Source organism: Scomber japonicus, chromosome 4, assembly GCF_027409825.1.
Source record: "Scomber japonicus isolate fScoJap1 chromosome 4, fScoJap1.pri, whole genome shotgun sequence".
Lineage (NCBI taxonomy): Eukaryota > Metazoa > Chordata > Actinopteri > Scombriformes > Scombridae > Scomber > Scomber japonicus.
Genome location: NC_070581.1, coordinates 18,197,088 through 18,213,128, shown reverse-complemented (window position 1 = coordinate 18,213,128; position 16,041 = coordinate 18,197,088). Strand labels below are relative to the sequence as shown.

At 39.3% G+C, this 16,041-nt stretch overlaps 1 protein-coding gene across 1 annotated transcript; it reads left to right on the top strand.

The window, feature by feature from the left end:
* The first annotated feature begins 13,441 nt into the window (after positions 1-13,441).
* Positions 13,442-16,005, top strand: zgc:174906 (uncharacterized protein LOC571548 homolog). The gene is made up of 4 exons (XM_053318313.1): positions 13,442-13,578; positions 14,743-15,083; positions 15,175-15,255; positions 15,342-16,005. The coding sequence occupies exons 2-4, from the start codon at positions 14,768-14,770 to the stop codon at positions 15,620-15,622; spliced, it is 678 nt and encodes a 225-aa protein (XP_053174288.1). The 5' UTR covers positions 13,442-13,578; positions 14,743-14,767; the 3' UTR covers positions 15,623-16,005.
* Positions 16,006-16,041: the final 36 nt, after the last annotated feature.

The window sequence follows — 16,041 nt, the reverse complement described above, 5'->3', positions numbered from 1 at the left end:
TGATGAATCCACTATGGTCATCAACAGATAAATTGTCAGTCAATTTACCTTCAAATACCTTTGAACATGGAGATATCTGCAGTATTTATTTACAGCTAATATTTTTTCATTACAAACAGCTTACTGGCACAATAACTAACTAAAATATTTATTATATAGTGCTAATAACTTGTATAACTGTCACCTATGAAAAGTGTCAAGTAAAAACAGTTAAAAGATTATGTACATGTGTGTGTGTGTGTGTGTGTGTGTGTGTGTGTGTGTGTGTGTGTGTGTGTGTGTGTGTGTGTGTGTGTGTGTGTGAGAGAGTGTGACAGAGGGAGAGAGAGACAGAGTCTGAGAAGAGAGTGTTACTATTTAAACCACATTACTTGTACTGAAAATTTGCTCGTCTCTCTTTGAAGAAGCAAAGTGATCAGTAACTCTCTGATCCACCAAACTTTACACTTGACACAATGCAGTCAGACAAGTACCATTCTCTGGCAACCGGCCAACCCAGACTCGTCCATCAGATCACCAGATGGTGAACTGTGATTCGTCACTCCAGAGTACACGTCTCCACTGCTCTAGAGTCCAGTGGCGGCGTGCTTTACACCACTGCATCCGACGCTTTGCATTGCACTTGGTGATGTATGGCTTGGATGCAGCTGCCCGGCCATGGAAACCCATTCCATGAAGCTCTCTACGCACATCATAAGGCTAGCAGGGCGCCCTAATTGAAATATATAGCACCTTTCAAAAGTTTGGACACACTTTCCCATTCCCTTGAATGAGAGTGTTCAAACATTTGACTGGTACTGTATTTAATGAACTTATCTAACACCAAGCTTGGCAACACATGGCATCCATGTATTGCCAACGTTGTCAAACATGCATAAAGAGAGAAACATCCCATTTCCCTTCACATCTTGGTTATATTTGTTCATGAGCACACGTTTGTTTTGGTGATATCCATGAAAGACCTTTTATTACCAATGGGATGAACTTTGATGAATACATACTGTCCAAATCAATAGTATTTTGACCAGGCATTGTTAGACTCAATACCAGTGTACCTTAGCTCTGGCTAAGTCAATATCAGAAAGGGAAGGAGGGACAGAGGAGGCAGGAATAGATAAATATTGCCATTAGGGGCTGTAACAAATGCAGGTATGGCTTAGGTCATGGGATTGAATAATTGATTAAGATGGGTCGATGGTGATATGTATCATTGTTGTTTGATAAGCTGAGCACCATCTGAAGATAGCCCTGGAGAAAATCTGTTGGTAAGGGTAGATTATTGATTAGCATATATCTTATAGAAGGTTGCACTGATTACAACTAAATGTGTGTCAGTGAAATGTAGAGAATAATGTCATTAATCAGAATAAATCAATAAGGAATCCTCATATGCCCCATTCAGTTTGATCAAATTCTTAATTACTCACCTGGAGGAAGTAAAGCTTGTTCAGGCTATTTTGAGTCTATATAGTTCAGGAGCTTTCCTATTTCTTTTCTGTTCCTGAGATATTCTGTTACTGTAGGATGAAACATTTAGTTACACATCAACACCTCAGTGTACCTAGGATTCTGTGCCTCGAGGAGCCCATCTCTTTTTGCTGGAATTTATACTATTTCCAAGTTATGCACTGTAAAAAATAGACCAGGATCTTCATAGCATCTAAAATTTCAGTCAGTTTTAGCTGACAAGCACAAAGGGCCTTTTTGAGCAGATTGTTGGGATATTAGACAAGGATTCATCCATGATCACCAAACACTACTTGAATTAATTGCGACATATTGCTTTTTAAGTGAAGATTCATATAATCTCTTATTGCTTTTCCATGCCCATGAGGCATTGCCTACCCAACTAATGTATGACAAAAAACTACAGACAATATGTCATAGTGGTGCTTGTAGAAAGAAAATTCCAGGCAGGGCTTTAGGGTGCCATCTGCTCTTGAGTTCCACCATAATGACCAGCTTATGAAAGCTCTGTCCTAGAATTTGGCTCTGTGTAACCACAGACAATGAGCTGTCTGCCATCTGGGAATCACAACATGTCTGCTTTCCAACGCCGCTTTGGAAATTATCTGAAGAGGTTCTTGAAACAGTCCAGCGACATACTGGGAAAAGGCATGTGCTTTATACTGATCTCCTGCCTTTGGTTGTCATATTTGGCACCAAAAAGAAGAAAACTGAATTTATCATTCCACTTGTCAGACAATATGCAACACTGAAAATATCTGCATGTTTTCTCATCTGACATTAGACAATCCCTTACTTTATTCTGCCCCTCTCTCACATACATCCTTTTCTGGGGAAGTTTGAACTCAGTGGTGTGTGAATATGTTTGGGTTTGAGCAAGGTGTTGAAATTTCACAGAAGCTGTGAAGCCTGGGTGAAATAGGATTGTCATTCGAAAGTTAGCTGGGATTATATTATTATGTTTTGATACAGTGTTGTGACTGTAAATTCAGCTGACAAAGACACACATGCAAAAAAAAAAAAAAAAGAACACAGACACACACAAAACTGTATCTTGCTTTGTGAGGAGGTAAGCCTCATGCAGCCTCAGTTGAGTTCTGGCACACAGAACTGAGGTTAATGTCTGCACCTCAGTTTAGAAAGAAAATGGAGAGTATACTGCATGTGTGTGTGTGTGTGTGTGTGTGTGTGTGTGTGTTGGGGGTGGGGGGGGGGGGGGCGCATGGCAGGACTGGCCATTTTCTCCTCTTCTGTAACTTCATTAAAGACATATAAAATGGCAGGCCATTAGGGCAAACGCATTCACCAGCCTCTTATTGAGAGATGCTTTTAGAACAATCTAATTCACCACAAATTGCATGGCACTCCAACACTCCACATACTCGCATAGATACACACACACACACACATACTTCTCTTATCTTCCAAATATGACTAGCTCTGTGAGCTCATTGAGGGCTACAGGAGGAGGGGATGGGTGGCGAACCATCTGCACAGTGATGTAGTGGCATCTCAAACATGGCCGTCTGCTCGCCCTGCCCTCTTATTAAACTGAAAGAAAGAAACGGAGCAAGGAGACCAACAGAGATTGCAAAACAGACAAATTTGGTTATCATATTCATTTTTCCTCCTGCTGCCTCTCCTTTAACAGCCTCCATGTTTTCCACTCTCTCTCCTCTGAATGCACGCTTCCATCTCTCTCCTCTTCTCCTCTCTTTGTGAGTTATAGGGATGAAAGGAAGTCATTCTCTGTGTGTGGTTATTAGTATTGATCTGAGCACCGTTCAACAGCCGTTTCCTGCTGATTTCCTCTCGTTCGCCCTCCCTCCCCTTCTTACTTTATATCCTTTAATAGTCCCGCCACCCCCACCCATCCATCTTAGCTCTAGCTTCTCTACAGTGAAGTTTTAACATAGTGCTTTGTCTGCTGTGGCTGACTGATTTACTGAATATTGTGGCATTAATACTGCACACACACTCTCTCTCTCTCTCACACACTGACACACACACACACATACATACATACAAGTGACCATGGAAACAATAAATTTGCACTCAGACTCGAGCCTGAGTATTTTATTGACCAATAAAGACCACACACACACGCAGCCACTTCATTTCTGCTGTTTGCACACTCACACTCACACATACACCCATTATTGAAACGATCACCATTTACTATGAGGGTCTCTGACTCTTCTCACAAGGAGGTACTGAGTCTGTTGTTTGCAGAATTACATTGAACAAAATTATATTTCGTGGGTTGGTAGATAAAAGGTAATAAATCTGCTAATTGTCTTCTAATTTAGTTAAATGAAACATTGTCAGCTTTCATCAGACTTTCTGACTGTGCAACTGCAAACTATTTCAAATACATCCATTTGAATGCACATAAACAAATTAACTCAAACATATTGTTTGCAGAATGGCTCAGTGTGTGCAGCTAATGTGAAGGTACACTAGTGCAAAGCTCATGACTAGTGTCTCTTTATAATTACGTAATGGAGCATCTGAAAAACACAGGTTGAGGCAAGTGTATTATTCATAGTGTTAACTTATCGGTATTCTATGCAGGATTTTCCAAAAAACACAACAACAACAAAAAACCAGCAATGTGCACACTCAAAAATGGAGGCATAAGACAAGAACAGTTCTGCACTTACAGATAGACTTCTGAAGAATGTTCCTTCAAAAGTGCAATATTAGTCTTTGAGAAGTGCAACTTTTTGACTAACAGACAAAAAGGAAACAGGAAACAGGAAACAGTGACAAAAGGAATAATACATTTGTACCATCTCAACCCTATGAGTACCTACAGCATTCAAAAACGCATGTAACTCATATAATAACTATTAGTAGTAGTAGTAGTAGTAGTAGCAGTAGTAGTAATGGTGGTGGTGGCAGTAGTAGCATAGTTATAGTTAAGGTATTTAGCCCTATCATTATTATTATTATTAGCATATGTTATTATTGTCTTAATTTATAAAAAGTCTCAGTTCAATGTGAATCACAAGACTGCTTTATTCTGCAAAGCTGTTGAATTCTGCTCAGTTTGTAGACTCAGTCGGTCTAAGCGTGGTGTTTTGTTCTGAGCTCTGTTAGTTTTATTAATCTTATACATTGAAATGGATACATTTTATGTTTAGCTATATTTGCAATTAATTAACTTTTTATAGACCACTATGAATGCTGAAAAATTAGATTTTCATTTATGTCAATAAAGAGTCAAGAAGTTTTTTCCTCCTTAAAATCCAGAATAGTTTGTTGCTGGGATGGAACCCTGAAGTACCCTTCCCATGGGTACATTGCTCTATAGTTTAAAAGGTACTTTTGTGTCTTGCAAGGTACACAATTGTGTCTGGTACAATTTGATAGATATAAAAATGGACTGGCACTGAAGGATACACAATTGTCTCCCAAAAGGGTGCCCCCCAACAAGCATTTGTATCCTTTTAGGGAGACACTGGTACTTACATTGTTGTGTGTGTATGGACTCATACAAAATAATCCCCCCAATCATTACTTGTGACCAACTAAAAGTGTGTATGTATCTTCAGAGACCCTGCCCTCTATCTGTTTTTTATTTAATTTTATTATTATTTTGCTGCATTCTTGATGCTTCTGGGTGTCAACCTTTGGGAAGTGGATGTCTAGCCCCCAGCCAATAGCAACAAGCAAGGTTTGAGGTTTGGATTAATAGCGTAATGATCAGGTTACTTCACTGTCTCGGTTTCTCTCCTCTGCTCCGCTCTGCTCTCTGTCTCTGTGACATGGATGTATAAAGGACTGTAGGTTTGTGTGTCTGTTTGATCGAGGGTGGAATTGAGCTACACACATACAGAGCAGTGAGGCCAGTGCAGACACGATGAAGCTCTGCATTCACACAAAATCTGACAATGGTACACCTTCCACAAAGCAGAAAGTAGTACATACAGAACTACTATGCATTACATCAGTAGTAGATGCATTTTCAACATGCAGTATCACTGCAGTCTCTGAAGTGTAATCTATATAATTCAATTGGAAATATCTTTTGTGCCTCGCTTTCATGCATTCACTGTTTGATTATTAAGTTTTATGGTATGACAACACTGTGATTAAGGTCTGGTTTGATTGAGGCACTGTTGGCAGATGTGAATTGTCCAGTGATTCTGGCGTACATACCCAGTGCTGGACCAAAAATAATGGAGGAATAAAAATTAAATAAAAACTCACTGGAGCATCAGTTCTCATCTGAATGGAACTCACTCTCTAAGAGAATTTTATTGACATTCTCTTTGATATGTACCTACATTATCATGTATGTGACAATACAGATTAAAGATTCATTTTTAAAATTGAGAGCACATTTTTCCTATGTGTCAACAGGCACAAAAACCATCTGGTTAGGGTCAGGGACAGATCATGGTTTGGGTTAAAGTAATCACTTGAAACGTGGTCGGAAGCGGGAAACAAACCAGCAAAAGTCCAGCTCTGTCCACTTTTAGCTACTTTCGTCACTTTTTGCATTTTGCACATTTGTGTGGTCACTGCATCGTCACCTCATTTTCTCACATGACAATTTACTGACACATTGTCAATTTCACCAATGTTAAATTGTAACTTTAACCACAACCTTAAGCCATAACCTTAATCGTGCCAGTCCGATCAATCTGATCACTATATTTAGTCTATTTAGTGCTGTTGGCATGTCCGTCCTCTGTGACCATGTCAATTAGTCTTGGCTGATGGAGCCGCTATCAGTAATGAAAACACACTACATAGTTCCTAATGGCTTGTGGAAGGGATGTAAACAAGGTCAAAAGTAAAAGCCAAAACCTCACATCAAAATGGAAAGAAAATGAAAGAAAACCATCATCACGGCCAGACAATAACTCAGCTCACAGCAGCAGTAACAAAGCTTTTTGTAAAAGGAAAGGGGAGCAAGAGTCTTGCTCTACAGGGAAATCATTTTGCCAGGTATGTTATCTACAGTTCAAGAACACAGTGAGTGTCTCTCCCAAGCATTGTGCTGCTCACTGACCAAGAGGACATAGTTTAATAAAAAAAGTACAACTTATAAATAGAGGGCAGCTTCTGAGGGACAGAAGCAAGGACAGTCACTGTAACAGAACACATTGACACAGTCACACAACTTGGCAGGGACTGCTATAGGAGAGTGCTGAACTAAGGTTGTGTCTGAATTCTTTATACTACATTCAAATATAACAGAATGGGAATATTGTATTCTGAAGTGTGCACAGTAGTGAAAAATATAAACTTTCACTGACTTTTTTGCCATATTGTCCCCCGAGACATTTTCCCATCAAAATGACTGAAAACATTGGAGGAATGGAGCAGAGATCCACATCTTAAATATTAAATATGATTTAAAATAATGAGTTTAGCATAGGGAACATTTTTAAAAATATTTTCCTCTTTCAAAGGGACTCAGTTCGGATGTGAAAGTCAGATTATTACATCACCTTACCTTCATATGTATTACACCATGCATATTGCTTTCCAGTTTGTGCACATTGCATTATAGTATCTGTATGCACAGTATTCAATAAATACTATAACACAACACTGATCTACAAATATTCATGCACACGTGCACACACAAATGTGCTCTACTCATTTGTCCCATCAGTGTGAATATCAATATAAAGATATTAATACCCAATTATCAAGATTGGCTGCTATATTTAGAAAAGTGTGAACAGCTACAAGGAATCTGTATATTTTGCCTACAGTGTCTCACATGTCTCTGAAAAGGTATTTGTCATGCTTTAGTGCCACAGTAGTTACATTCTGGACTGATGACAAACCTGTATAAAAGCCTCTAGTGTTCTTGGTAGCCTTGCAGAGCAAAATGCTGATATTCATATCTGTCTCTCATTTGTACTCGCTCTCCCACTCTCCCCCTCTCTGTGAATGTGAATGATATTCAGTTGCACGTTAATCCGCCCTGGATATTAATTACAGTCTCCATTAACATTTAATAAATACTTCCCAGGTGGGCTTGCTGCTGAGTGAACTGAGAGCCTTATCAAATATTAGGCCTTTAATTGGCCTTTCACTCCAATGAATGGCTTTTTAATTAGCGTGCAGTTATCATCCCTCCACCAACCGCAGGGCCGGGCTGATCAGCACACGCAGATGCGCCAGTTTTGCTGAGTGAGGGCATCTTAATGACCTGAGGTAGGCCACTCATTGCATAATACTCCATTTCCATGGCCAAGGGAGGAATAGTGCAATCTGTGGGTAGCAGGCCACAAGCAGACACTAAGTGATTGTCTGGTTATAGCATGGAGATCTATGGTGATGAGTTTTTCAACAATGCAAGAAAATCTGTGGGAGCAGGTGCAATGAAAAACACAGGTAAAGGTAAATATACTGTATGGCCGCAATCACAATGACACACAGGTATTTACATGTGTCACACCACACATGACACACTCTTTCAGTCATTGACCAGTAAAGACCACAGCTAATCTTTATTTTAATATGTGCATTTAATTCATTCACATAATTACACATTTGTTCATTGTCTTTAATGCTTAGTTTCTGGATCTATCTAAGCATGCAATAGGTTGAGGAAAGTGAACCATGCTGCACTGATTACATACACAGAGCTATGAAAATATGATCTGAGTCTAATCCACCTGACCTCTATGTTGGGATGCATGAAGGGAAACTTAAGCGAACATGTGAAGAACTAGGACACCCAGAAAGGTGTACAATATTCTGACTATGTATCAAGGATCTAGGGATGTCATATCCTGTACAGATTGTAAACCCCTTGAAAACAACGAGTTCCCCCTCATTTGGTCTCCATATTCATGAACCAATTCATTAATTCGATTAGAGTTTCCTTGCCAATGAATACAATATGGATGCCAGCTCCCCACGGCGAGGTTCAGACCTGGTTTAAAGAAATGATAAGACATCTAAAGTGACTTCCTGAGTCCAAATGTTCTTTTCAGCAACAAACACGTGTGAATAACTCAAATTTACATGTACTGAATTTTGTCACTAAACACCAGCAGTCAGCAAAGACAAAAAAATGCCCAACATATTTGATTAGGAATAATATATTATAGATCTCTTATTTATCTGCCATCCTTTTTTTTCCTCCATGATTCTCAAGAAAGCTTTTTTTTTCAACTGAATCAGTAAAGAGACCTCCTCCCTCTGGGAATGTTCAGTATGATGCAACTCTCAAATGTAAATCACTGCCCACACACACACACACACACACACACACACACACACACACACACACACACACATACACACACACACACACACTCACACACAGACAGGCATACCCAGGCACACAAATTCACAGCAACATGGAATGGAATGCTCTCATAAGCACTTTAAATCACATATATATATATACATACATATACATAGATACCACCTTGAAGCTTTAGATGTATGCACAAACTCTTACACACATACAGCATATACACGCTCACACTCATATACAGTGCCACTCAAAAGTCAAAAGTCTTTCTTCCGTCTTCTAGAACTTTAATTAGCTTAGCACGATATGTTTAAAAGCATTAGGAGGAAAATCACACCCAGCATAATATCCAGTGAACTTCTGTAGCCCAGTCATAGATTGTGCTGTTGTCCCAGCACTAATGGGACAGAAATGAGTGTCTGCAGGTAATGGTAGTGGTTGGGAGGCTGATAGGAGAGAAGGAAAGACATTTTGCTCAGTCATATAATCATTATGGTGGCAAAGGAGCAAACAGCATGGGATTTTATTTTTGACACAAACATTGCTGTTTTCCTGGCATTGATCCAATCGATAAGGTTCGTGAGACTCTTTCAGTTGATGATGAATACTGAGGATGATTTAAACCATGAAAATGTTGGTCTTCATCTGATAGAACAAGATGATTTAATGTTTTAAAATAACCAGCAGTATAACACTTGAGTATTTTGTCCAAGACTATTGAGCCCAAGCAGGTAACCGTGCATTCTGTGTACAACACAGTAGCACAGTAGTAACCAATCATTACCCAAGTGCATCTGCAAACCTCTCACTATCAATCTTATGTTTTTACATAAATAACATGTTAACATTTGTGTCATGACTTGATACCTGAAGCAATTTACATGCATAGCAACCATTCAAAATATGCAATAGAGATTTATTAACAGGTTCATGTGTGTGATGCAATTAGCAGCAAACCTGTCAGGAAACCGAAGAGAAAGACTGGATCTGGGAGCAGGAGTTGTTATCTGGTGTTGTCCCCAGAAAACATTACAATATCATAGTGTGTCTTCACCTAGTCCAAGTCATTTCAGTTCATACTGTACGTAGAGGTCACTGAGTTTAGAACAGTCCAGACCAAAACCCTGAAGCCAGCAGAGTGCAGGTCCATTTTCCCTGTGAGTTTCTTTAAGGAGCTCAGGAAACCTGGCTCCCCCACTTTTGCCAAGGGGGACCTTGTGTTATCTCATGTCCAAAGACAGAGAGGCTGCTGGTTTAAGGGAGGGGCTGAGCTTTAGGCTGAAATTAAACATAAAGGTATGCTTAAATGAAGAGCTGAGCAGATGAAAGCATTCTTGACACTTTAGAATGATCAGAGCTCCCTCTAGAGGTCAACTCATGCCACAACAGATACACATCAATTTGTTCTCTCCCCATTTTCAATCACTTTGTTCCTTTTATCTTTCATGTTTCATTGGTTTGATGAAAGTTATAAACAAGGTCTTGACTTTACACTGACCAGTGACTGCTTTGAAATACAGCAGGTATAAACTACTAACATCAGCTGACACCTGCCTTTCCAGGGGTCCGGTGACTTCAACTGTGATGATCTCATGCAGTAAGATCATCATTTTTAGCAGCGACCCTTCTTTGCTTCCTTAACCTCCTTGACTTCCTTTCTTTGTCTTTTTTTGACCTTCTACATGAAAAGTCCCCTTTTCAGCTTACCTCACACACCCATCAAAACACAGACACAGACACATGGTCCCTCCTTCTCCTGCACTCATCCATTTTCTCCAGCAGCTCTTCCGCAGCTTTAATGCAGTCTGAGAATGTGTCTGCACTGTCAGTCAGACTCACTGTCTTTTCCATTCATTAGACCCAAAGAAAGGAAAAGGCCTTTGTGTTTGGCATTTTTCAGTATCCTCTCTAAGTAGAGGTGCACACACTTAAATTATTTACACTCCTATCAACGTTAATGGATCCGTCAATTACATTACGGGCTCAACCTATAAGTCCTCCGCAAACTGTCCTCCTCTCATAATGAACAACAGTTTCATATATATTTGATCTAAGAAAATGTATGTGACACACTGAATGATAATGGATGGCCTTTCTAGCATCTTTCCTCTAAAACTAAGGATAATAACATCTCAGATGGCATTACTCTGGCACGCCAAGTTGAGCCATACTGAAATCTCTTTTCCTACATTTGTATTTTTCTGCACTCTATTCTCACTCTTCCTTCATAATACTAAATCTAGCTTCTTTCTGCAGGAAACTGAAGCTTTCCACCCACAGTGTGTGATCACTCCACTGTGAATAGATCCTTTCCTTTGGCCTCTCCCTCTCTTGTCAGTGTCTGTCTTTACAGTGGCGTCTCTCTCTCTTCCTCCCTCTCTCTCTGTTCTGCTGCCCTGCTCTTGTGCTCTTTCCTCTCTCACTCTGGTCTTTCATATATAATGCATGTTAAACAAACAGACATGTCATAGTCACTGAAATACATAGTGGTCCCCTCCCTGCTCCTCCATCCACTCGAAGGGTGGTGTCACGTCTCTGAGGCCTCCATGTACAGCCCATCTAAACTACAGTCATACACAGAAAATAAAATTGTTTGTGATACAGGGGGGGATAGAAAATACTATATATACAAACTTTTTAAGATGAAATCCATCAAATTAAATTATACTAGGCTTGAGAGCAGATATTTTATGTAGAATCATTACAAATAAAGACTAAAGTGTTATTTTCAAGGAAATATAACAAAGGAGAAGTGCCAAGTAGAGCCTTATTTAACTGAGAAAAGTCTCTTTTATCAAGGATTTTACTACAGTTTCAAAATGAGTTCTGTTTATGTGTTTATGTCTTTGTACACACAAGTTAAAGTACTGATGTACTGTCAATGCACATACAGGGTAATGTTTGATCCATACAAATGTAGACCCATTATGTCCCTTGTGGTTCAGAGGACTAAAAACTGTCAGTAAGAGCGATTTCCCTTGTCAGTTACTTTACATGTAAATCTAATTTCTCTGTTAAGGCATGGAGGGGATAAGCTGCTGTGCTGGCTCACTCTTGACTTGTATACACACATAAATAAACACATGCACGCACACACACACACACACACACACTCACACACACACACACACACACACACAGACACTTCATCTACAAAATCCCAATTTTCCAGGTGCACAAGTCTGTAGAATAGAGCCAGAGCCACTCATAAGGAAACAGTATTTTTCTCCATCAGCACTGTGGAGCGTCCGAGCTATTATACCATCCACCACTAGCACGCACATACAAATGGAGTTTGCCACTTGACAGCGTGAGCGATGGGGCCTGAAAAACACAAGGGTATGAGTGGGATTGTGCTTGATCAGCGGCAAAGTAAGTTCATTTTCATATTCCATACAGAATGTCCACTTGTGTTGCAGTGATATAATGCAAAATGACTAAGTGCACACTTCATAAGCACATTATACAGCATTTGGAGTTGAAAGCTCCCAGAATTTCAGCATGTGTATAACTTCAGAGATCAGTAGATCACTGCATTTCAGCCTTGTGTAAGTCTTCATAATATATCTTCTTGAGATCTCTGAATAAGTATGCATTGCAAATTTATAGCATAATAAAGTCATTGGAAGTCCATAAAGGTGAATGAGTTGTGCATTCCTTTCATATACAGCAGTCTCACCTGGGTGGTAAGAATAAATAATAAGAATAAATGACGCCCAGGCCAGCACAGCTTCGCCTGATTCTCTCTACTCTTTCCACCGACTGCAGGCAGAGAGAAAACTGGATTTATTCAGACAGCTAATACACACAGTGACTCAGAGTGTATACTGTGTGTGGATGAAATGGGCGCAGGAGGATTTTCCTCTCACACAAAGCAAATATCTGTCCAGGAATAAGATATTGATTTGTCATTTCCCAGAGCTGGAGCTGTGTAAACAGGCTAAGCAGATGTGTGACCAGTGGTCCCTGATAATTGTTGTCCATACAGTCAAAGGCCTTTTCTCTGAAATGATACACTAAACTAAGATGTGATCTTACTGTAGCTCCTACATCATTTATGTTGACTTGGTTTAGCACGCACAAGCCTGTAAATACACGCATCTTTTATTTGGTATTCATGCAGCGAATCTTTTGTGCTCACACAAAAACAATCAAATATTTATTCCCATTTTTACAGCATTTCACTTCACCAGCATGAACGACTGCACATTTCTGTTGCTGACATGAATTTTTGAGTTTCTTGTTTTGCTGAGATGCACCGAGGCAGAGAAGACATTTAGTTTACAGTTTAACAATTTACAGGAATGATAACAACAGTTAGTCCTGCTTAAGGAATTTGAGCTCAGTGAGACAGTTCATGGACACTATCATGGACAATAATGTACTGTACACACACAATATTATTATTTTATTAGATAGATAGATAGATAGATAGATAGATAGATAGATAGATAGATAGATAGATAGATAGATAGATAGATAGATAGATAGATCTATTTGTGAAGATTCAGACAAACAAAATATATCTCTAAAAACGTAACTACCCTAGTATATAGTATAATTTGACTTACCTGAACTATCTCTACAGTTGTCTTAAAGTAAATATCAGAATTATTCTTTCTGAAATGTGTAATTAGATCCAGCAGACCCTCTCGGAATATGAATGCAGTTAAATCATCCATCCGCTGGGTGGAAGCACACGCAACTAAAACATGTAGTCTGTTGAAGATAAACGATGAAGAAAGAGCAGCGGGAGAGAAAAGAGGCAAAAGAGGCTGATGTTTGTGACCTGAAGTCTATGAACAGAGGAAACTATTTTCTATTTAACTGTAACTTGTTTTAACGTGATTTTACATTCAGCGAGCTGTTAGAGTGTGGTAAGATCTTAATGGGAATACTTTTGTTTGTTGCACGAGGACGTGTGTGTGTGTATGTGTGCGCGCGCGCTAAACAACAGCTGCTGTGCGGTGCAGGTAGTGAGCAGGAAACCAGGAAGTCCTGATCAATTCAGCACAGGATTTACTGTATGTCAAGAGGAAACACTGTAGCCTCAGTGAAAGTATTTTTGCAATAAACGTACGTTGTACTTAATGTATTTTGAATACGATTAGTAGGCCTGTACAATAAACTACACCTTAATTCTGATGATTTTAATAGTTAAATACATTTTTGCACTTGCACTAGATTTCTTCTGGAGCTTTCATCCTCATCTCACTTTCTCCTTCAGAGGAAGGTGTTTTCCCGGTTTACATTCTGATTGTTTACTCTATGTAAACTCATAACATACACCACCACTGTGCCTATACATGAATTTAAATATACTAGTTAATTAGACTTTAGTTGACATTTATAATGACAACTTAACATTTATAATGACCAAATCTGGGCAAAGTTTCCACAAACAGGCAGCAGCTGTCATGGAGTAGCATTTTTCAGTTAATTCAGTTAGTTAATAGATGGCATCATAGTCAAAACTGAAGCTCAAAACACATTTAAAACTGGTTGTGGCAAAGTTAATGCCAATACAAATTACAGGTTGAACAAAAGATGACATATCACCTACAAATGATATACCAATAACTGTCCAATTTAAGTAGCTCTATTTATTCTGAGAAAGCATTCAACATATTTTAGTTTACTGTCTATTGGTCATTACTTAATCACTGGAGATCATTGCTAAACTGCTCATGGAAGTAACATTTATTCAGAGGGTATTACCTCAAATAAATATTATCGTCATATCTCTGCAGCCATAGAAATACACAAGCATAATTCAAGAACCTCAAAACAGTCTGCTTGGTCATTTACAACACATTACAACACAATATAAAGTAAGGGGTAATTTGGCACATTAATGGCCCAGAAATGTCCTAAACACAATCAAGTTTTAACCAGTAATCATACATGGTAAAGATTTAAAGAAGTACAAAAAAACAACTAACTTAACTTAATGACGAGACAATGAGAACTCAAATTTCAAATTTGATATGCCCTTGTGTTGGAGAGATTTAATAATTTACTATCTCTTTTCTTTTTCTCAGGAGCTGATGTAAGTGACAGTCAGTCATGGCTGAGGAACTAGCAGGAGTAATCCAGATACTCAGAACCCAGAAGGCCAAGCTAATAGAAATTCTAAGTGCTGATGCTGACTTTGTACTGCAGCATGCAGACTCACGCTCTCTGCTGTCTCGTTGTGGGTACCAGCAAGTGAAAGCTTGCCATATTCCCAGTGAGAAGGTGAGGGACCTTCTGGATATCATCATCCAGAGAGGGCCCAAAGCAGCACAGGGTTTACTGGAACTACTGAAGGATCAGGCCCTGCAGGAGACCTTCCCAATGCTTTCCTATGTTAAGGATCTGCAAGTCAACACACTGTCCTCAGGTAGAACAAAGTCTGCTCAGTATTTTCAGCAGTCCTATTTTCAAATACTGTTAGGACTTCTGTGTTACATTATTATTTTTTTGTTTACAAGGGGGGGAAGAAACATTGAAGAAGAGAAAATCAGCTCCTGGTTCACAAGAGACCATTCCATCTAAACGGATCTGCAACAATGGTGGGTCAAATTGCACTTAAAACTGTCTCAACTCAAAACATTATAAAACCACCAGCTGCTTTATTTGCCTCTTCCTCTTTGCACAGGTTCTCACTTGGTGACAGAGAAACAGTTGATGACCGTGGCTTGTGCTATTGGCAAATCTTGGAGGGAGATTGGCAGACGGGCACTGGACATCCGCTCTGTGAAGCTGGAGGAGATTGAAGAGGACCATTCCCTCCATAAGGAACGAGTATTTGCAATGCTGCGCTGCTGGCGTAACATCCAGAGGCAAAAAGCCACTGCCACTCACCTGCACTCCCTGCTTAGTCAGAACGACTGGGCGCTGCCATCTGAAAGCATTGATTTTCTGTTGGAGACTGACTGAGGCTTTCACTGCCTGATACCTGCTGAGACTGACAAATGAAAGGGAATTTTTTTACTGGAAATAAGTGTGGACTATGTTATGGGATCAATCAAGAGTCATACATATTTATTGTAAGAAGTTACTGACTTACCCACTGAGCAAGAGGTCTCTAATTGTACTTAGACTTAATCTACTTTATATGACAGTGCAGCTTCTCATTATGATTGTACAGTCCATAAGTACAGTCCATTTGTATTATCAAAAATGGTTTTGTTTTATGACATTTCTTTGAAGGAGGCAGTGACATGCGGTCAGGGGAGGGAGGTGAGGCCGTGCCTCACCTGTTATCATGGAAAAAGACTTAAAAATGAAAAAAATAATAAATGGTTATATTTGTCCAGTGATTTGCACTATAACGTTATTTTCTATCTAACTTTACC